This window comes from Cebus imitator, unplaced genomic scaffold (assembly GCF_001604975.1).
Source record: "Cebus imitator isolate Cc_AM_T3 unplaced genomic scaffold, Cebus_imitator-1.0 Scaffold145, whole genome shotgun sequence".
Lineage (NCBI taxonomy): Eukaryota > Metazoa > Chordata > Mammalia > Primates > Cebidae > Cebus > Cebus imitator.
In genome coordinates this window covers 734,556-755,683 of record NW_016107460.1, presented here as the reverse complement: position 1 = coordinate 755,683, position 21,128 = coordinate 734,556, and the positions used below count along the sequence as shown (strand labels likewise).

Genomic DNA, 21,128 nt, shown 5'->3' with positions numbered 1-21,128 from the left:
AGACGGGGTTTCACCGTGTTGACCAGGATGGTCTCGATCTCTTGACCTCGTGATCCACCCGCCTCGGCCTCCCAAAGTGCTGGGATTACAGGCTTGAGCCACTGCGCCCGGCTACCGTTTTTTTTTTTTTAAAGCAAGTATCAGATATGCTACATCCTGTTTCTCAGTAAGGATGTAGCGTAAGGATGGAGTCTCACTCTGTCACCAGGCTAGAGTGTAATGGTGCAATCTCGGCTCACTGCAACCTCTGCCTCCCGGGTTCAATCAATTATCCTGCCTCAGCCTCCCAAGTAGCTGGGACTACAGGCGTGTGCCACCACGCCCAGCTAATTTTTGTATTTTTAGTAGAGACGGGGTTTCACCATGTTGTCAAGGATGGTCTCAGATCTCTTGACCTCATCATCTACTTGCCTCAGCCTTCCAAAGTGTTGGGATTACAGGCATGAGCCACCTCACCCAGCCATGCCTCCATTTGAAAAGTAGATAAAATTTAAATAATTGTCAGTAGAAAGTCTTTCTGTACCATTGTGAAACAGAGTTCAAGGACAGAGTGAAGGGCTTGGGGGAATATGTACACTAGTTTTAATGATTAGTTTGCCTTATCAATAAAATGGAGAAAACTATGTAAAGTACTTGAACCTTCTTGGGTCATGTTTGAAGATCAAATGAGATGATGTTTGTCCTCATAGTCATTCATTTTCAAACATGTATGATGCTAATCTTTTAAGGCCCTGTACAAGTCTTCCTGTACAACTGTAGGGTGGGCATTATTATTACTCCCATTTTATACCTAAAGGAAACTGAGGCCTGGATTTGCTCAGATAATGCTGCAATTCGTACTTAAAACTGTCAGACATACCCTCAAGAAATTCACAAGTAAGAAAGAGATAGAAACAAATATATGTAAAAATGTTCTTTGAAGTATAAAGCAGTGTACAAAATACCATCAATTCATCGTTGTTATCTTTCTCACAGTCAATAATATTGTTGCCCAAATTAGAATAGTTTAACAAAACATTTTCTTCCTTGCCTTAGACCAGGGGTGTCTATTCTTCTGGCTTCTCTGGGCCACATTAGAAGAATGTGTCTTGGGCCACACATAAAATACACGAACACTCATGATAGATGATGAGCTTAAAAAAAAAAATCACAAAAAAATCTCATTATGTTTTAAGAAAGTTTACGAATTTCTGTTGGGCCACATTCAAAGCTGTCCTGGGCTACATGTGGATTGCAGGCCACGGGTTCGACAGGCTTTCCTTAGACAAGTGGAAAAACCACATTTATTTTCTGGTTATAAAAGTAACACTCGTTTTTTTAATTTAAGTTTGAAAAATTGGAAAATATGTACAGATATTTTTTAAAAAATCAGTATTTCATAACTCGCCCAAAGATAAGCTGAATTTTCTCTAACGATACTTAAGTATATCCCCCTGAATACTTGTGTTCATAGAGATTAACATGGGACATTGATTCTTCTTCAGTGGGGATTTTGGAGACCAGCCCCCACTGTCCTGGATTCTTGGGATGATTTAGATGAGATCCTTTCTTGAGTCAGGCGTTATTTTTCACCTTTGCCCTCCCCTGTGAATTTGTGGCATTCAGAGAATTCTTCGATAAGGCTAAGCAAGGCAGTACTCATTTCAGGTACTCAGGATGTACGCATCCAGATCTGTTGCCTCCTCTGACTTATGTCCAGCTTCTCCTGTAAATGTGGTAGCCTTGATGAGGGATATTGAGGAAAGTGGAGCAAGTGTGGATATTCTGCTATAGTTTTTCTCAGGTGACAGATACTAGTGGGTGAAGCCAGGGCTCAGACAGCTCAGTTCTCTTGCGTGTTAGTCTGGCTTGCTACTTGCAGGTATGGCTGTTTATTTTCATTTCACTTTTCTGCATTGTAGTCTCTACCTATAATTAACGTGGCTAAAAAGAAAAGGTTAATCTAAAAGTTGTTTTTAAGAAATATAGAGCTTCCCAGATTTCTGAGCAGCATTTAAATCCCCGCTCTGTTACTTGTGTTGATTTGTGCTCTTGGATAAGCTTCTGAGCCAGTTTCAACAGTGAAATGGTGACATTACCTACTTCTAGAATTGTCTGAAGCATGAGGGATATAAAATGCCATCTTCATAAAATAACACTCAGAATCATTAATTATTTGTTATTATTGGATCTGTGTGCATATGAAAGAGTCAGGACTTTTTTGTATTTTGAATTCCATGAAAGTACAGATGGATTGAGTTGTATGGGGGGAGGTTATATATTGGAAAAGCTGCATGCACATAAAACACATTTGCATCATAAGTTGTTATAGGTATTATACATCCTTCAAAGCAAAAGAGTTATTGAAGATATGTGGCAGGGGATTGAGTGGTATTCTATTTAAGGTTGATGGGAATCCAAGAGTAACCATTAGAGACCTCCAAAGTGTCTAGTGGTCTTTCACTTCTGCATGGGTTAGTATTTTTTTATTTGTGATCACAGTCACTTTCTAACAAGGCATGCTGTTTCTGCTTTTTCACTATCAGCTTGGCTTTGAAACCCTTCATCAAAAACATGCCACCCAGTTTCTGATTTCTTCATATCAGAATAGTCTATCCAGAGATCTTATTTTTCTTTCTGGGCTTCATCTCGGTGAGTCAATAGTTTTTTAAACCTATATTGTATTTTAAAAGCCCTGAGACTCTCAGCAAATTCCATGTGACTTGGGTACCTAGAGAGGTAGCAGAGAATTGAAATTCACTTTTGGAGCCCCCTCTGTGGCCTCCTGTGCTTTCAGTCCCTTCTCATCCTAATGTCTACCATCGTTTATTAAAAATTCAGAAGCTAGGAAAAGTCATTCCAAAGCCTGGTGTTGGGTCTGCAGAAAAAGTCCCAAATGTTTGTCCTCAAGGAATGCAGAATCTGGTGGGAATTAGATAAACCACAGCTTACACAAGGCTTTCTGGGATACCCATGTGGGACCTGCTCTCTATCTCTGGGACTGTTTTATGAGTCCTTCAATCTTAGCCTGTGCGTTTGTTTTTTAAAATGTGTCAGGAGGTCCGCCCGCCCTCGGCCCTGCAGCCACAATGCTGTCCCGGTCCCGCTGTGTGTCCCGGGCATTTAGCCGCTGGCTCTCTGCCTTCTAGAAGGGGAACTGCCCTCTAGGGAGACGTTCCCTGCCCTGGGTCTCCTTATGCCAGGGACCAGGTTACCCTAATAGCAGAAAGGTTGTCATTAACAACAGTAGTGTCTCCAGTGTTCGCTTCTTCAGAACTACGGCTGTGTGCAAGGATGATTTGGTTACAGTCAAAACCCCAGCATTTGCAGAATCTGTTACAGAGGGGGATGTCAAGGGGGAGAAAGCTGTTGGAGACACAGTTGCAGAAGATGAAGTGGCTTGTGAGATTGAAACTGACAAGGCATCTGTGCAGATTCCATCACCAGCAAATGGCGTGATTGAAGCTCTTTTGGCACCTGATGGGGGAAAAGTCGAAGGATGCACTCTGCTTTTCACACTCAGGAAAACTGGTACTGCTTCTGCTAAGGCCAAGCCAGCCGAAGCTCCTGCTGCTGCAGCCCCAAAAGCAGAGCCTACAGCAGCGGCAGTTCCTCCTCCCCCTGCAGTACCCATACCCACTCAGTTGCCACCAGTGCCCTCACCCTCACAACCTCTTTCTAGCAAACCTGTGTCTGCAGTAAAACCCACTGCTTCCCCTCCACTAGCTGAGCCAGGAGCTGGCAAAGGTGGTCTGCGTTCAGAACATTGGGAAAAAATGAACAGGATGTGGCAGCGCATTGCTCAGCGTCTGAAGAAGGCCCAGAATATATGTGCAATGCTGACAACTTTTAATGAGATTGACATGAGTAACATCCAGGAGATGAGGGCCGGCACAAAGAGGCTTTTTTGAAGAAACATAACCTCAAACTAGGCTTCATATCGGCATTTGTGAAGGCCTCAGCCTTTGCCTTGCAGGAACAGCCTGTTGTAAATGCAGTGATTGACGATACAACCAAAGAGGTGATGTACAGGGATTATATTGACATCAGTGTTGCAGTGGCCACCCCACGGGGTCTGGTGGTTCCAGTCATCAGGAATGTGGAAGCTATGAATTATGCAGATATTGAACGGACCATCACTGAACTGGGAGAGAAGACCCTAAAGAATGAACTTGCCATTGAAGATATGGATGGTGGTACCTTCACCATTAGCAATGGAGGAGTTTTTGGCTCCCTTTTTAGAACGCCCATAATCAACCCCCCTCAGTCTGCCATCCTGGGCATGCATGCCATCTTTGACCGGCCTGTGGCTATAGGAGGCAAGGTGCGGCCCATGATGTATGTGGCACTGACCTACAATCACCGGCTGATTGACGGCAGAGAGGCTGTGACTTTCCTCCACAAAATCAAGGCGGCGGTAGAGGATCCCAGAATCCTCCTCCTGGATCTTTAGGAGGAAGCCACACACCCAACAAATCATGCAGGAACTGAAAACCAGTCTTACCCCTGCTCCCTCATGAGTCCCAGGTTAGCCTGGTTACAGGCAGGCACATGCTGTTGGCCTCAAGCAAGGAAGCAGAGCACTATGTAACCAGCAGTCACAGGTCTTTTCTTGGTGTTCCTGCCAGGCTCTCTCCCTCTCTGCACCTGTCTCACACCCTTGAATATCTTAATTCCTTAGGCTTGAGAGAGAGAGCCTTAATGGGTGCTCATTAATATTCCTGCCTTTCTTCCATCAGCCCTCTGCAAAGATGATTTCCTTCTCCCTAGTGCCAGTATACTATAGAGAAACCCCCGGGGACCACATGATTGAGTTCCTGTCTTCAGAAAGTCTGTTCTACAGAGACGACTAGGAGGATGCTGTGCCTCTTAAGCTCAGAGCAGCCTCTGTGCTGGCTGTGCACATTCTCACTTGATTCCACCTGTGTGGAGAGATTGAACACAGGCAGAGGTGTTGCTTTGTTTCTTAAATGGCAGCTTCATTCTCTGTTGTCACTGACTTCAAGATGCCTCTTCTACCTCTTCCAGGAAGCACAGGCCAGGGGATCTTGGTGGGTGAGTGGGAGAAGAGGGCAGAGGTCCCCTGAGGTCACATGTAATCCTCATGGAAGGAGATCCCAGACCTGCTCTCACGCTCTCCATCATAGGCTCACACCAAGATCTGTCTTGGCACAGTCTCTCACAGCTGGGGTTGTGGCAACCCTTTCTAAACCCTTTCCTGGTGGCTCATTCCAGCACCTTATTCTTATTTAGAGCAGATTCTACCACATCATGGCAGTGGGACCAAGCATGGTCCCGAGGAAGGGCCAGAGCCTGGTAGAGACTAGGGAAGGGAGGTCTCCTTTAGACTGCCTCAAATTGACTTGAGCTTTTCAATTAAGTTGGTGTAAGCACGTGGGCTGAGGAGGCAGTTCTTGTTCCTTCCTGCGTTATAGCGGGGACTTGTCTCTTCCTCTGCAGGACACAGATCTGGAGGACAATGGACTATGGTAGGAAGCCACCCTGAGGGTGTTAGTACATTGTGGTGAAATGGTTGAGGTCGTTTCTAAGGTGTGCTACCCTTGGATCTGGGCACAGTCATTGGATTTCCTTGGAGCATGGTTAAATGCAAGTATCTTGTGAAAGCTAATGGGATTCATGGCTTTGTATCTAACTGCATCCAGGCCTGAGGCTGCTGACCTTTGACATTGGGGCCATTAGAAAGTGCCCTTTTATATCTTGAGCCAAGAAGTGAGGCCTGGGGGTGGGGGAGGCGGGAAGGGGTGGGAGCCAATACTGAGTGCCTGCAGCATCTACTACTCTGTCTTCACTATTCAGAACTTGTAACTGAAGTATTTAAAGAAACGGATTTTAAATGCAAAATAAAGGGCAGATGTTCTCAAACAGGAAAAAAAAAATGTGTCAGGAGAGTTTTCCCCCCAAAGATCGTCTTAATTGAAGAACTGAATTAAAAGCATATATACACCCCATGTCTACACTTAAAACTATCCGAATACTACCAGTTGTTCAATGAGGTTGTTCCTACACCAACAGATACTCTAGTGTTTTGTAGAGATATGCTTTTGCAAGGCTTTGTCTTCTGTAACTGCTTGGCCTTAAAAACCTACCTATCTAGAAAGGGGGCCCTCTGAGTATTGTTTGATAATAAGAAATTGATTTCAATACTTCGGCAAACCTTTTGGCAGAAACATAGAATCAACATTCCAGAAATTAAGAGCCACTATTGTGGCTTGGGGTTTGTAAAGTTGTAATTGGAGCAAGGACCAAAAAATTTAGGTTAGGCGGGTAGTATATCATGAGGGATTTGTTTTTCCAACAAACTAGATGGTTGAGGGTTATATTTTTCTTATGAGAAGGAAGAGGTTTTTGCTTAATAAGGTACTATATGAGGCCGGGCGCGGTGGTTCAAGCCTGTAATCCCAGCACTTTGGGAGGCCAAGGTGGGTGGATCACGAGGTCAAGAGATCGAGACCATCCTGGTCAACATGGTGAAACCCCGTCTCTACTAAAAATACAAAACATCAGCTGGGCATGGTGGTGCGTGCCTGTAATCCCAGCTACTCAGGAGGCTGAGGCAGGAGAATTGCCTGAACCCAGGAGGCGGAGGTTGCGGTGAGCCAAGATCGCGCCATTGCACTCCAGCCTGGGTAACATGAGTGAAACTCCCTCTCAAAAAAAAAAAAAAAAAAAATAAGGTACTATATGAAAATGAATGTTCTTGAATATCTTAGTTTTTCTTTTATCCTTGGTTCCTTTTTAATTAAATTAGTATTTGATTAACACCAACTACAATCAAATCACTGTTCTGAGTCTTCTTTGTGCTCATGTTAATTTTTAAATTAATTAATTTTTAGAATTTGGTAACATGTGTATTGTACAGTAAGTTGTACAGTGAAAGTAACTCTTCTTTGTATCCCAGCTACCTGGTTCCCTTCAGCTGCCTAATCTTTCTCAAACTTTGTACCAGCTTTTGCATTGTCCCAGAGATAATTCATGCCCATACAAGCATCCATTTGTATGATATTCTTTTGTTTCACACAGGTAGTGCTAGCACTGTGATAGAATTGTAGCCCTCTCAGTGAACTACACACCCCTGTATTCAAGTCAGTGTAATTCCTGCCCATATTAACTGTGCTTGGCCATGTGACTTGTTTTGGCCAATGGGAATTAGCAAGTGTGATGCAAGCAGAGGCTTTATAAGAGCTTGCACTTTGAGATGTGTATAGAGTGCTTGCTATTATGACGCCCAGAAGCCCCCAGCTGTGAAGTCCCCAACTAGTCATAAAGAGAAGCCATGTGGAAGAGAACCAGGTCCCTGTCAACAGCCTTAGCTGAGCCACCAGCCAGCAGAGAGCATCCACTTGGCAGCCATGTAATGAATGAACTATCTTCTTGGAAGTGGAACTGCCGGCACCATTCAGACCAGCCCCAGTGGTGCTATGTGGAGAAGAGACAAGCTTTCCCTGCCAAGCCCTGTCTGAACTGAAAAATTGTGAACTCCTGTTAGTAAGCTACTAAATTTGGTTTGTCATGTAGCAACAGATAACAAACACATACTATATATACGGTATTTTCTGTGCCTTGCTGTTGTTGCTGAACAGTATAATAGATATCAGCTTATTTCAGTACATACAGAGCCACATCATTCGTTTTAAGAGCTGAATTATTCCATTTATGGCTGTACAGTAATTTAATTAGCCTCTTGTTGATGAACATTGATTTTCCAATCCATCACATTTAATATTTTCATGGCATGCTTCCTTTTGCACATGTACAAGTATATTTATTGGGTAAATTCTTAGAAGTAGAGTTTCTGGGTAAAAGAGTATGTAAATTTGTGTTTTTTTTTTTTTTTTTTGAGATGGAGTCGAGATGGAATCTTGTTCTTTTGCCAGACTGGAGTCAGTGGCACATTCTCGCTCACTGCAACCTCTGACTCCCTGGTTCAAGTGATTCTTCTGCCTCAGCCTCCCAAGTAGCTGGGATTATAGGCCCACGTCACCATGCTCAGCTAATTTTTGTATTTTTAGTAGAGACAGGTTTTCACCAAGTTGCCCAGGATGGTCTCGAACTCCTGACCTTGTGATCTACCCACCTTGGATTCCCAAAGTCATGTAATCTCATGCTGGGATTACAGGCACAAGCCACCATGCCCGATTGTAAATTTGTAATTTTAATAGATATTGCGAGTTGCCCTCCAGAGAGGTCACACTCCCACTAGCAATGTAGGAGGACTCTGCCCTGGAGAAAATGGTGAGCACTGTGCCATAATGTGGTTGAAATGTTACATTTCTCTTTAATATTTTCTCATATTTAAAAACCACTTGCATTTCCTTTTTTTTATGAACTGTCTTCTTTGTTGTTTGGATTCTTGGCCTTTTTCTTTTTTGGAGGAACTCTCTGTGTATAAAAGAAATTAGCGCTTAATGTATGCTATATGAAGCAAATCTTTTTTCACCCAGTTACTCGTTATCTTTTGACTTCATTTGAGTAATTTTTTTCCTTATTGTTTTTAGTTATGTCAATCTTCTATAGCTTTTGGATTTTCTTGGTTTTGTTTTGGTTTGTTTGTCATATTTAGGCTTTTCTCACTTTGAGATTATTATAGATACTCTCCTATGTTTTCTTCTAGTGTTTTTATTATTTCTTTTTTACATCTTAATCTTTGATCTGTCTGAAATGTCTTTTGACATATAGGTTTCCACATAGGTTTCTGAGGTGGCTAGTCAGTTGTCTCTTAATGTTCTTACACCAAGTCATCTTTATTATACAGTCATGTGCCTCATAATGATGTTTTAGTCAATGATGAACTGCACATATGACACTGGTCCCGTGAGATTATAATGAAGCTGAAAAATTCACTTTGCCTAGTGATGTCACAGCTGTCGTAATGTCATAGTAATGCATTACTTATGTATTTTTGGTGAGCTGTGTAAACCAACCTACTGTACTGCCAGTCATAAAATTATAGCACATACAATTCTGTATATAATATTTGATAATAAATGACTATGCTATTGGTTTATGTATTTACTATAGTCTTTATTGTTATTTTAGAGTGTATTCCTTCTACTTATAAAAAGAAAAAGTTAACTGTAAAATGGCCTCAGGCAGGTCCTAAGAGGTATCCATAAGAAGGCGTTGTTGTTATAGGAGATGACAGCTCCATGCCTGTTATTGCCCCTGCAGACGCTCCAGTGGGACAAGATGTGGAGGCAGAAGACAGTGATATGATGATCCTGACCTTGTGTAGGCCTAGGCTAATGTGTGTGTTTGTGTCTTAGTTTTTAACAAAAGTGTTTACACAGTTAAAAAATAAAAAATTTAAGAAAATTTATAGGATAAGGATATAAAGAGAGAAAATATTTTATACAGCTGTCTAGTATGTTTGTGCTTTAAGCTAAGAGTTAGTACAAAAAAGTCAAAAGTAAAAAAAAAAATCTTAGTGTTTATGAAGTAAACAAGTTACAGCAAGCCAAGGTTAATTAATAAATTATTTTTTTTTAGAGCTAGTGTCTCGCTTTGTCTCTCAGGCTGGAGTACAGTGGTGCAATCATAGTTCACTGTAACCTTGAACTCCGGGGCTCAAGCAGTCCTCCTGTCTCAGCCTCCCAAAGCGTTGAGATTACAATGAGCCACTATGTATGGCTATGTTAATTTATTCTTGAAGAAATACAAATATTTTTTATAAATTTGGTGTAGCCTAAGTATACAGCGTTTATAAAACTGACAGTAGCGCAATGTCCTAAGCCTTTACGTCTACTCGCCACTCATTCACTCACTCACCCAGAGCAACTTCCAGTCCTGCAAGCTCCATTCATGATAAGTGCCCCATACAGGTACACCATTTTTTAATCTTTTATATTTTTACTGAACCTTTTCTGTGTTCAGATATGTTTAGATACACAAGTACTTACCCTTGTTTTACAGTTGCCTACAGTATTCAGTTCAGTAACACGCTGTACAGGTGTGTGGCCTGGGAACAACAGGCCATACCATACAGCCCAGGTGTGTAGTAGGCTACATCATCCAGGTGTGTGTCAGTGACTCTATCATGGTCACACAATGATGACATCACCTGACGACTCATTTCTCAGAATATATCAGCGTCCTTAAACAACATCGTTACACATTCACATATTTACTCAATTCAGCAATCTCTTTTGAATGGCTGTCCCAAAAATTACCTAATTATTCCCTTTTTTCTCTTAGAGAATGTTACAGTGAATATTTAAAATTCTATGTGATTATTAATCCCAAACCTTTGTAGATACACAAATCAACATTTATGTAGTCTGTATTTTAGAAATTATTTAAACATTTATGTTGTTAAACTGCTCAAAAGCCGGTTGGCAAGGTCTGCATTTTATGCATAGAAAAAAGGAGGAGATCATAGCATGTAATGGAGACACATCTGAAGACAGGCAGGATTGTGTACAAGTAGAGAGAAATGTACTTTTTTAAAGATATCATGTATAAAGAGGCCTGTTCCCAAATTTCTGAAGCATATAATAGTTCTGATGTAAAAACTACATCTAGTTAAGAGAGCTATAGGCCAGGAGCCTGCGAAAGGAAGATTTTGCTTGTTTATAGAATGACTGAGATCACATTATTCTGTGTAGAAACCAGGAAATAATACTTGTACTATGGTGCGTTAAGAAAATAAGTCCTTTAATTCAGTGATGCACCTGAAATTTCAGGTGATGACTGCAGCTTCCCTGAACACTGAGGAGGGCGATGACAACGAGTCACAGGCAGAACTATGAAGTTCCTCTGAAAGTCAACCTCCTGCTCTTCCAGCCTTTCCCCTCCTGCCCCTTGGCTCAGCCACAGGTGTTCATTTAACCTCGCCCAGGGAGCATACCCCCAAAGCTTTTTCATAGGCATGTGGCCCACCTTTGGATTCTGATCCTGTGGTCCTGGGAGGACCCAAAGGGTATTAAGCACATTTAACCTCTGCTAAGAAAATCAGACACCTCAATAAAGAGATATAGAAGTAAGGTGTTTCCTATTCTGGGGTTTGCATTTCAGCAGGACCCCCAAAGTTTGAGATGAAAGGATTAAGTTCTATGGGGAGGTATCAGCCAGGGGACCTCTTTTGGGATACCTGTGCCTTCCCACTGTGGGCCGCTGTGCCCTCTGCCTCTGCCGGAAGCCAGCTGTGCTGTGTTCCGTGTGTAAAGCTGTGTCGTGCTTGCCTTCTTTCCTTGAGAATCCTCCACATCTATGAGAAAGACATTTCACTAAGGAGGACAGACAGTTGGCTTTTAGATCCGTAATCACAGAAAGTCAGAGCTCAAAGGAACCCATGAGAGCTTCTTCATTTTATAAGCGATGGCTTTAGCTTTCCTTCTGCGTATTTTATGTTCTTCCACCCTTGGGATGTTTTGAGACAAGTGGCATTGTTTTCCATTTTCTCAGTGCCAGACAAGCTGGGATGTTGTGGAAAATATTTAAAGGATAATAAATATTATTTCTTTTCTTTTTAGATCTTATCTAAACTTTCTTTGCCTAACCGTGCCTGGGAACCAGCAATGAAGAAGAGCTTTGCTTTTGACAATGTTGGCTATGAAGGTGGTCTGGATGGCCTCAGCCCTTCTTCTCAGGTGACCACCAGCACAATCAAGATCTTGGGCATGACTTGCCAGTCGTGTGTGAAGTCCATTGAGGACAGGATTTCCAGTTTGAAAGGCATCGTGAGCGTTAAGGTTTCCCTGGAGCAAGGCAGTGCCACTGTGAACTATGTGCCATCGGTTTTGAGCCCACAACAGGTTTGTCATCAAATTGGGGACATGGGCTTCGAGGCCAGCATTGCAGAAGGAAAGGCAGCCTCCTGGCCCTCAAGGTCCTTGCCTGCCCAGGAAGCTGTGGTCAAGCTCCGGGTAGAAGGCATGACCTGCCAGTCCTGTGTCAGCTCCATTGAAGGCAAGGTCCGGAAACTGCAAGGAGTAGTGAGAGTCAAAGTCTCACTCAGCAACCAAGAGGCCGTCATCACCTATCAGCCTTATCTCATTCAGCCCGAAGACCTCAGGGACCATGTAAATGACATGGGATTTGAGGCTGCCATCAAGAACAAAGTGGCTCCCTTAAGCCTGGGACCAATTGATATTGAGCGGTTACAAAGCACTTACCCAAAGAGACCTTTCACTTCTAACCAGAATTTTAATAATTCAGAGACCTTGGGGCACCAAGGAAACCATGTGGTCACCCTCCAACTGAGAATAGATGGAATGCACTGTACATCTTGCATCTTGAATATTGAAGAAAATATTGGCCAGCTCCCAGGGATTCAAAGTATTCAAGTGTCCTTGGAGAACAAAACTGCCCAAGTACAGTATGACCCTTCTTGTACCAGCCCAGTGTCTCTGCAGAGGGCTATCGAAGCACTTCCACCTGGGAACTTTAAAGTTTCTCTTCCTGATGGAGCAGAAGGGTGTGGGACAGAGCACAGGCCTTCCGGTTCTCATTCCCTTGGCTTCTCCCAGAGAAACCAGGCGCAGGGCACGTGCAGTACCGCTGTGATTGCCATTGCTGGCATGACCTGTGCGTCCTGTGTCCATTCCATCGAAGGCATGATCTCCCAGCGGGAAGGGGTGCAGCAAATATCGGTCTCTTTGGCCGAAGGGACTGGAACAGTTCTTTATAATCCCTCCGTAATTAGCCCGGAAGAACTCAGCACTGCTATAGAAGACATGGGATTTGAGGCTTCAGTCATTTCTGGTATGTAGTTGATGTATGTTTGAGGCATGTCTGAGCTCGTCTCTTTTTCTCTTTGTGTCTTATAGCTCCTGGGTGGTGGGATAGGTGAGTCCTGCTCCCTGCCTCCCATGTCAGCAGTTGAACAAAATTCTGCAAACTTTCCTTGCTTGTTAAATTTGTTAGGATAGAAGAAATACAATCTCCAAGTGTCTAGATTTTGCTTTTCATGTAGTTGGGGTTTTGAATTAGTCTGTTTTCTGTTGCTTATAACAGAATGGCTGAATTTGGGTAATAAAGTTACGGAATATCTTTTTTCTTTTCTTTTCTTTTTCTTTTTTGATGGAGTTTCACTCTCATTGCCCAGGCTGGAGTGCAGTGGCGTGATCTCTGCTCACCGCAACCTCCGCCTCCCGGGTTCAAGCTATTCTCCTGCCTCAGCCTCCTGAGTAGCTGGGATTACAGGCATGCACTACCATACCCTGCTGATTTTGTATTTTTAGTAGAGACAGGGTTTCTCCATTTTGGTCAGCCTGGTCTTGAACTTCCAACCTCAAGTGATCCACCCACCTCAGCCTCCCAACGTGCTGGGATTACAGGCGTGAGCCACCGCGCCAGCCCTGAATTTATTTTTTAAAGTTACTGAGAAGTCTAAGGTTGAGGGGCCACATCTGGTAAGAGCCTTCTGCCAGTGAGGACTCTGGTGCCACAGGGCATTACATGGCAGGGGTGCTGAGTGTGCTCACATGGTTGCGCAGGTGGCTCTTCGTCTTTTTAGAAAGCCTCAAATGCCACTCCCGTGGTAACCTATTAATCCATAGGTGGATTTGTCCATTCATGAAGGCAGAACCCTCATGATACATCACCTCTTAAAGCCCCCAACTTTTAACATTGCCACATTGGGGATTTTGTTTCCAACACATGAAATTTGTAGGATACATTAAAACCATGGCTCACTTGAATGCTAAACTCCTTGGATTTGGACTTCTTTTCTGGAGAGAATTCTGATTCTGTATCCTGAATTAGAGCACTGTGGGACCATCCAGGCCCTTCTTTTACCAAGAGAACTATTATCACCTTCTCAAAAGATTTGTTCACTAAACAACAGAACCTTAGTCTCATCACCTAGAGACCATTGCTGGTACAAATCAGAGTTTAAGGAAAGGATTTATCCATGATTTTTCTCTCCCGATTTGATGAATATAAGAAGAGGTGAGGATGAGGGAGCCACCAGGGTTTTTATTTTTTAATTAAAATTTTTTTAATTTAATTTTTTTTAGAGACAGGATCTTGCTCTGTTGCCCAGGCTGGAGTGATATGATCATAGGTCACTGCAGCTTTGAACTGTTGGAGTCAGGCGTTCCTCCCACCTCAGCCTCCCAACTAGCTGGGACCAATTTTTTTATTTTTATTTTTTTGTAGAGACAAGGTATTGCTGTGTTGCCCAGGCTGGTCTTGAACTCCTGGCCTCTAGCAATCCTCCCATCTCAGCTTCCCAATGTGCTGGGATTGCAAGCACAAGCCATTATGCTTAGCCACCATGGGGGGTTTTAATCAGAGGAAGCCCAAAAAGTCAGATTATATTTTAGAAGACTGGTGTAGTGTCAGGGTACAGTGTGCATTGAGGCAATGAGACCACATAGGAGGCCAGGTGAGAAATGATGAGGGGGCAGGAGAGAAAGAGGTCGGTTTGAAAGACATTCGGAAGATCAGCTCCACCAAGCTTGGAGTCACCAAGAGGGGTGTGTGATGGGGAGTGCCATGGAGGAAAGGGGTAAGTGGGATGAGTCCCTAGCTGAAATGCTGGAGGACAGAGGGATAGGAGGGTCTTGAATTTTGAGGGTACTGTGGGCCTGGGAATGCAGAATTGAGTGTGGGAAGATGAGAGAGACCCAGGAAAAGTGATTGTGAAATGGGAAAGAAACAGAGGGAGGGGGAGGGGTCTTCCAGTCATCCTGGACATAATGTGAGCTGCAGAGGCTAAGGTCTGAATCGTATCTTCCAGGGTTAACTAAGGGAGGCCATTGGAGGCCTTGGCAGCTGCTTCAGGACCCTGGGAAGGTGGGACCCCAGCCTGGCTCATGGTAAGGGTGGAGCCCACTAGTGGCTTAGATTAGGGATAGAGAGGGTGATAGGTGAGTGGAGATGGTCGAGAGGCTGAAGATAAGGACGGAAGGGGCACGTGTTGTGAGGGACAGGTGTGTGGGTGGTGTATTGTAACCAATTAGGTCCCAGTCATGGGTCCTGCATGTGCACGTCTCTGCGGACTGGACCAGGACATGGCTGGCTTCCTCAACCTTTTGACTGGAGCTCGGCACTGTAGGGAGCAGCGGGCCCAGCACTAGGAAGAGCTGCTTTCAGTGGCATGGGCAAGCCCACCGGCATCTCAGTGCTCAGGGCTGGCTGGACTTTGGTTTCCCACATTGTTGTTGCCTGTGGCCACTGAGATGAAGTTTGTGTCCTTGAGAAGTTTGCTCAGCTGTGAGTCTTTGCTGCCTCCCCTCTGTGTACACAGCACACACCCACTGCTGAAGGGAGTGGGCAGTCATGGAGTGGCCTGGCCACATTCTGTGCTTTGTCTTTTGTCCTGAGTTTCAGGAAGGAGTTTCTTTAAAAACAAAAATCAATAAGGAAAACACAACAGAGCAGTAAATCCCGTACTCAAAAGAAATATAGTATAGGGTCAACACCTGCCTGTTTTTGTGCAATGTTTAGTCTTGCAACAGTGCAATCGGTTTGTTTATTGGTAGTAAAAACAAATTAGCACTGAACAACATGTTACAGAATAATTGGATTTAATTAAGTAAACCTCGAATAGTGATTTTTTTTTAATTGGACAGGATTATGAGAATTGTATTTAGCCCAAGAGGTGTTTTGGGTATCAGACTTAGCAAATAAAAATATAGGATGTCTATTACATTTTAATATTTCATGAACAAGGAATGGTTTTTTAGTATAAGCATGTCCCACTCAATATTCATGACATACATATAGTAAAAATTATTTGTTGTTCGTCTGAAAGTCAAATTTAACTGGATGTCCTATATTTTACCTGGTAACTTTAATTTAGAATAAACCATTAGTGTGCTGGTTTGTATTTGAACAGTCCTTCTTGATTGATTAGGAGCTCTTTGAGGACAGCCTTGAGGCCAGCGTGATTTGTTTCTCTTTAGACTCACTAGCACCCACATGCAGCAGGTATTCCTGAAGGAAATGAAAGATAAGGTGAAGTTATAGGGTAGCTCAGTGGAGGGATTTAATACAGGGAACTATTTACAAAGCTGTTAGAGAGTTGGAAATCCAAATAGGCAATGGGAAGAAACCCAGAGATTAATAACTTTAGGAAGCCCTCTCCTCCAGGATGGCTGAGGGACAGGGTAGTTACTGGAGCCCAGGGGCTGATGCTGCTTGGTGGGAGCTGAGACCACAAACCCTCACCAAGAGCCCTGAAACCTCTTGTTCAGAAAAATGTATTATTTGTTCTTCTAATTTGACTATTTTCTGACATTTTATCCTAGAAAACTGTTCCACCAACTCTCTTGGAAACCACAGTGCTGGGAATTCCATGGTGCAAACTACAGGTGGTGTACCTGCGTCTGTGCAGGAAGTGGCTCCCCATGCTGGGGGGCTCCCTACCAATCACACCCTGGACATCTTGGCAAAGTCCCCACAATCAACCAGAGCAGTGGCACTGCAGAAGTGCTTCTTACAGATCAAAGGCATGACCTGTGCATCCTGTGTATCTACCATAGAAAGGAATCTGCAGAATAAAGCTGGTAAGAGATGAACACCCGTGTTGAACTTGGGAATGCTGTATATAGACCTCGTTTTCTTCCTTCAGAATCTCCAGCAACCATGTTTATCAATAGCCCTAATAATCAGGTAGCAAGTTCATAATATAGCAGAGATGTTTGTCTAATGTCCTTGTATAACTGGCATTCTGTTCGTGAAGAAGTATTTAGTTTGAGACAAAATGTATCTCTGAGTAAGTTAGCTGTGGAAAATCCAGTTTAAAGGTCGTAGTACTTTCTATGGACACACTTCTAGGTTGTGCTAGTATTATCCCATATTTTGTTCCCTCCGATCCCATCAACCCCTTACTATAAAATGAATAAATAACCTGCATTTTGTATAGAAGTTGCAATTTCAAATATTCTGCCCTGTTGTTCCTTTAAACCAGAGAGTGTCTACAGGAGCAACAGGACAGAAATATGTAGAAATGTCAAAGTTTTGTCCTCCAGAATGCATTTCTAATACTTTTAAACCTGAAAGTACAACAAAATCCTGTCCCTTTTTTTGTTTGGAAAATCTCTTAACTATGACTCTACCTTTTTTTGTTTGGAAAATCTCTTAACTATGACTCTACCTTGCCACCAGAATCACTTTCTCTTTTCTTACCCCAGTGGTGTGTCTTTTTGCTTGAATTCCCTGGCCCTTAAAACCAACCTTGAATTCAGGTGACATGTTTTTCCAGCCTCTTGTTCACTATGTATTGTAGTGTCCTGCAGCTCTAGAGTGACTGTTAGCAGATGGAGATGTTCATATGTTGTTATCCATGGGCTGACTGCTTGTAAAATTAGCCTACAATCTCCTAGAGCCTATGTTTCTGTTCCTGACTTGAATCCTCATTTTTATCCCATGTGGCATCCTTTCTGAAGCACTCCATTCCTTTCATTTATGTAAATGAGACTTTTTCTCCCATTTTAAACTAACAAACACAATACGTTAGCAAGATTGTGGGATTTCTTTTTCATACCTGAGTCATTAGAAACTATAAAAGAGTAAGGAAACCACTTTTGAAAGTGCATTATTTTTTCCTTGTATGAAATTGTCTGGAGGGAAAAAAAGGGGGTATCCTTTCTGTAACAGCAGTCAATAACTGCAGACCACATTCCTTGCTTCATTGGTGTCTTCTAAAGCCTGAGACAGAATGTGGTCCATGGGCTGGCAGCATGAGCATCACTTGGGAGCTGGCTAGACTGCAGACTCTCAAACCTCATCCTAGACCGACTAGTCAGAATCTTTTCTAACAAAGTCATAGAGTGATTCATATGTCCATTAAAGTTTGACAAGCATTGTTCTTCTAGAATAGTGGTTGTTAAACTTCCCTGTACATTAGGATCACCTGGGGAGCTTTTTAAAAAAAATGATGCCTGCCACTCACCCTGAGAGGCTCTGATTTGGTTGGTGTGGATTAGAGACCAGACATAGTGATTGTTGAAGGCTCTCCAAGAAATCCTCATTTGCAGCCGTGTTTGAAAACCACTGTTCTAGAGGATTCTGGGAAGATGTGTTTTTGTTCGGTTATGTTGACCATGTCACCCCAGGGGCCCTGCCCACCCACAGTGTTACAGCTGTGACCTGATGGTTCCAGGTATTCTCTCCGTGTTGGTTGCCTTGATGGCAGGAAAGGCAGAGATCAAGTATGATCCGGAGGTCATCCAGCCACTCGAGATAGCTCAGCTGATCCAGGACCTGGGCTTTGAGGCAGCAGTCATGGAGGACTACGCAGGCTCTGATGGCAGCATTGAGCTGATTGTAAGTACAGCGGTTACCTTATGGGGTTACAGGCTTCTGACAATTTGCATTTTGGACAGCATCCATCTTTGAGATTAGTAAATTTCCCTGTCTTGGACATATCTGGTTTGTTGTTTTGGGTATCTTGTTTGTTTTGCTTTCCATTGAAGCCAACAATGACTTGTTCATTTTAAGAAAGGTCAGTTATGTTAAAAAGTCATGGGTGGGGGATCCCACTGAGCACATTCAGGGTGTTAGGGAGAAGAGATAGTGAGCTACAGGAGTATAAAAGAAAGAGGAATTAAAGACAGTGGGCTGCCCTGAGCTGGGTGATCTGGGGGAGTTGAACATGAACACAGTCCTTCAAGCCTAAAAAGAAGCTAGCATGCTTGCACATATCTCAGGGCAGAAGAGGGAAGTCTGTGTGGTAGCAAGCGCCATTCTAAGAGAAAAGGACTTATTATAGTCCGTGGGTGTCTAGAGGGCCAAAGTGCTCCCCAGTACTCTGTCTGAGGTGAATGCTCCAGGTGGTGATTGTTGCCAGTGTTTTGGGTGGGGAGGTATTGTTTCCCATCTGTCTACATGCCAACACATAATTGAAAACAATGCAAGTGTCTGGTGCCTAGAACATGCTATGTTTGAAAGCACTTCTATACTTTTTGTACAGCTTTTTTTGTGTAAGCAAAGGGAGACTTAGAACTCACAGAAAATTGAATGATGCTGCTTTACCCAGGTCAGAGGGTTTCTACTTCCTTTGTGTGTTTTGTCAGTGCCATTAGTGCTAAGTGGATGTTTGAAGGGAAAGCGTCGAGAACACAGAGGCCCCTGAGCTCCTGATAAGCCGTGTTCTTGTGGAGCAAACTTTTTGCTATGGTAGGGCCTCCCTGTGTGGGGAGGGCACAGCTAAGACTTGCTGGGTCACAGCTTGGATCAGCCCCACAAGAGGGGCAGGGTCTCTGCTGCAAACCTCTGGATCTGCATGTGGACATCGCTGCCTGCTCAGACTTCTGTGTGGAAAATCTGAAGCAAGAGGATTATTGGAAAAGGTGAACATTTCTTTTAAATGGTATTTTTTTATTGTAGTGTTGTTGTTTTTTTTTTTTTAAAAAAACCATGCTGTCTCAATAATTACATCGTCATCACATGTTCACATTTTATGTTGAACTTCTATATTTAATTAGTCTTCTAGGAAATGTTGACCACTGATACTCAGAAGTGTGAATTGTCTAATTCACTCTATATTTGCCTAATATATATCCCAGGAATAGCACGTCACACTTAAGACTTCCCTTTCCCATGTCAGGACACACAACATGGTACGGCACAAACAGCATAGGCTTTAAAAGCCAGGTTTGAGTTTTGGCCCTGTTGCTGCAGGGATACTTCTGAACCTGGTCTGAGAAGACTCACCTCATGCTGCAGATGGCAGGGGCTTGGAGCAGATTCTGGAGCCAGCCCATCTGGGGATGTGCTTCAGCTCTGCCCCTCACTGGTTGTGTGACTTTGGACAAGTTCCTAAACCTCTCAGTACTGCGATTCTGAGACCTACCTCTCAGGGTTGGCATGAACAGCACAATGCCCAGAACAGCACCAGCCACATTACAAGTGTGCAATAAATGCTGCCTATTATTATTGTTGTTATAAAAACAAAAGAAGAGCAGAGAAGCATCATTGAAATATTTGGAGACTTGATTTTAAAAATTCTGTTGGCAGTCATCTGCCAACAGGTAAGCTCTTAAGTTTGCCTGGTGGTTCTTGTATTCGCATTATTTCCTGGGTCTTGGGCCAAGTTGAATGCATTCTGATTACAGATGAGCTCCCCTCTTCTTCCTCCCTAATTCCAGATGGTACTCTTGGCTCTTTTCGTATTTATTCTGGGATCACTGATGCGAATTTCAGCATGGAGCTCTAGTCACGTCATTCCAGTGCTCGTTACCCCTCAGTGACTTTGCATTAAGTGTTAGCTTAGCAACACTGCAGCTGGCTGCTTGACAGCCTTCAGGCTGTGGACCAACCCAGCACTACAGCCTTGCCTTTATTCCCTTGCACATCCTGTGCCCAGACAAGCTTGGCTTTTGATGGTTGCCTGAACACCTCATGCTATCCTGCCTTTTGTCTTTTTTGAGCTTCTCCTTCTGGTAGTGTCCTTCCCTTTACTTGTCAACACCCTATTTATACCTTGGGACCACCTTTGATTACATCTCCTCCCTCGGCCACCTTCCTCCTGTACCCTTGGAGCCAGCAGAGCACTAAAGTAGGGAGCATGGTAGCAGCAGCTGCAGACCGCATGCCAGCAACACTCAGGATTACGACGAGTATATCAGGAGTACAGTGAGTTTCACTCTCTATGAGTGCACAGTGAGTGCACATCTCTATGCAGGCATTAGTATCCTAGCATTGCCGGTGAGGTAACAGACAGTGGAGAGGGGCTTATAAAAGCCCATCCCTCTCAGAGCCGGAAATCAAGCCTTGGTCTGTTGCCATCTGCTTCATGATTGGCTGTCTCCTAGTACCTGCTTTGGGGAGGAACCACTGTTTGATCCCTGAAGCCACTGGAAGAACGCTGAGAATCTAACATGCGGAATTTGATGGTGGAGTCCGGGGTCTTAGGAGTGGTGCTGAGGAGAGAAAGGCTGGTGGCTGCCTGTCATCCAGACTCCCCCGAGGGCCCTTCACAGGCTTCCCTTGATCCTGGGGTTGTGGGATTCTTGCCATCCTGTGTTGCAGATCACAGGGATGACCTGCGCGTCCTGTGTCCACAACATAGAGTCCAAACTCACGAGGACAGACGGCATCACCTATGCCTCCGTTGCCCTTGCCACCAGCAAAGCCCTTGTTAAGTTTGATCCAGAAATTATCGGTCCACGGGATATTATCAAAATTATTGAGGTAAGTCATTCATTACAAAATTATACTCACCTTTTAAAAAACACTCA

The 21,128-nt window shown here is 43.5% G+C and overlaps 2 protein-coding genes across 5 annotated transcripts in view; both read left to right on the top strand.

Moving 5' to 3' along the window:
* The window catches only part of ATP7B (ATPase copper transporting beta), a 77,965-nt gene that overhangs the window by 25,995 nt on the left and 30,842 nt on the right, over positions 1 to 21,128 (top strand). For 2 of the 4 annotated variants that reach the window (XM_017542463.2, XM_017542462.2), the window contains exons 2-6: positions 10,680 to 10,812; positions 11,469 to 12,699; positions 16,194 to 16,451; positions 18,050 to 18,213; positions 20,920 to 21,081. In XM_017542463.2, the coding sequence (XP_017397952.1) occupies positions 10,717 to 10,812; positions 11,469 to 12,699; positions 16,194 to 16,451; positions 18,050 to 18,213; positions 20,920 to 21,081 (1,911 nt within the window). In that variant the 5' untranslated portion in view covers positions 10,680 to 10,716. The remainder of the gene's footprint in view (positions 1 to 10,679; positions 10,813 to 11,468; positions 12,700 to 16,193; positions 16,452 to 18,049; positions 18,214 to 20,919; positions 21,082 to 21,128) is intronic. The other 2 variants (XM_017542465.2, XM_017542464.2) reach the window with 1 other exon arrangement.
* LOC108313874 (dihydrolipoyllysine-residue succinyltransferase component of 2-oxoglutarate dehydrogenase complex, mitochondrial-like) lies at positions 3,069 to 4,717 on the top strand. The gene is given in 2 exon segments (XM_037743446.1): positions 3,069 to 3,864; positions 3,867 to 4,717. Coding segments are annotated over 2 exon segments (1,362 nt in total). The 3' UTR covers positions 4,433 to 4,717.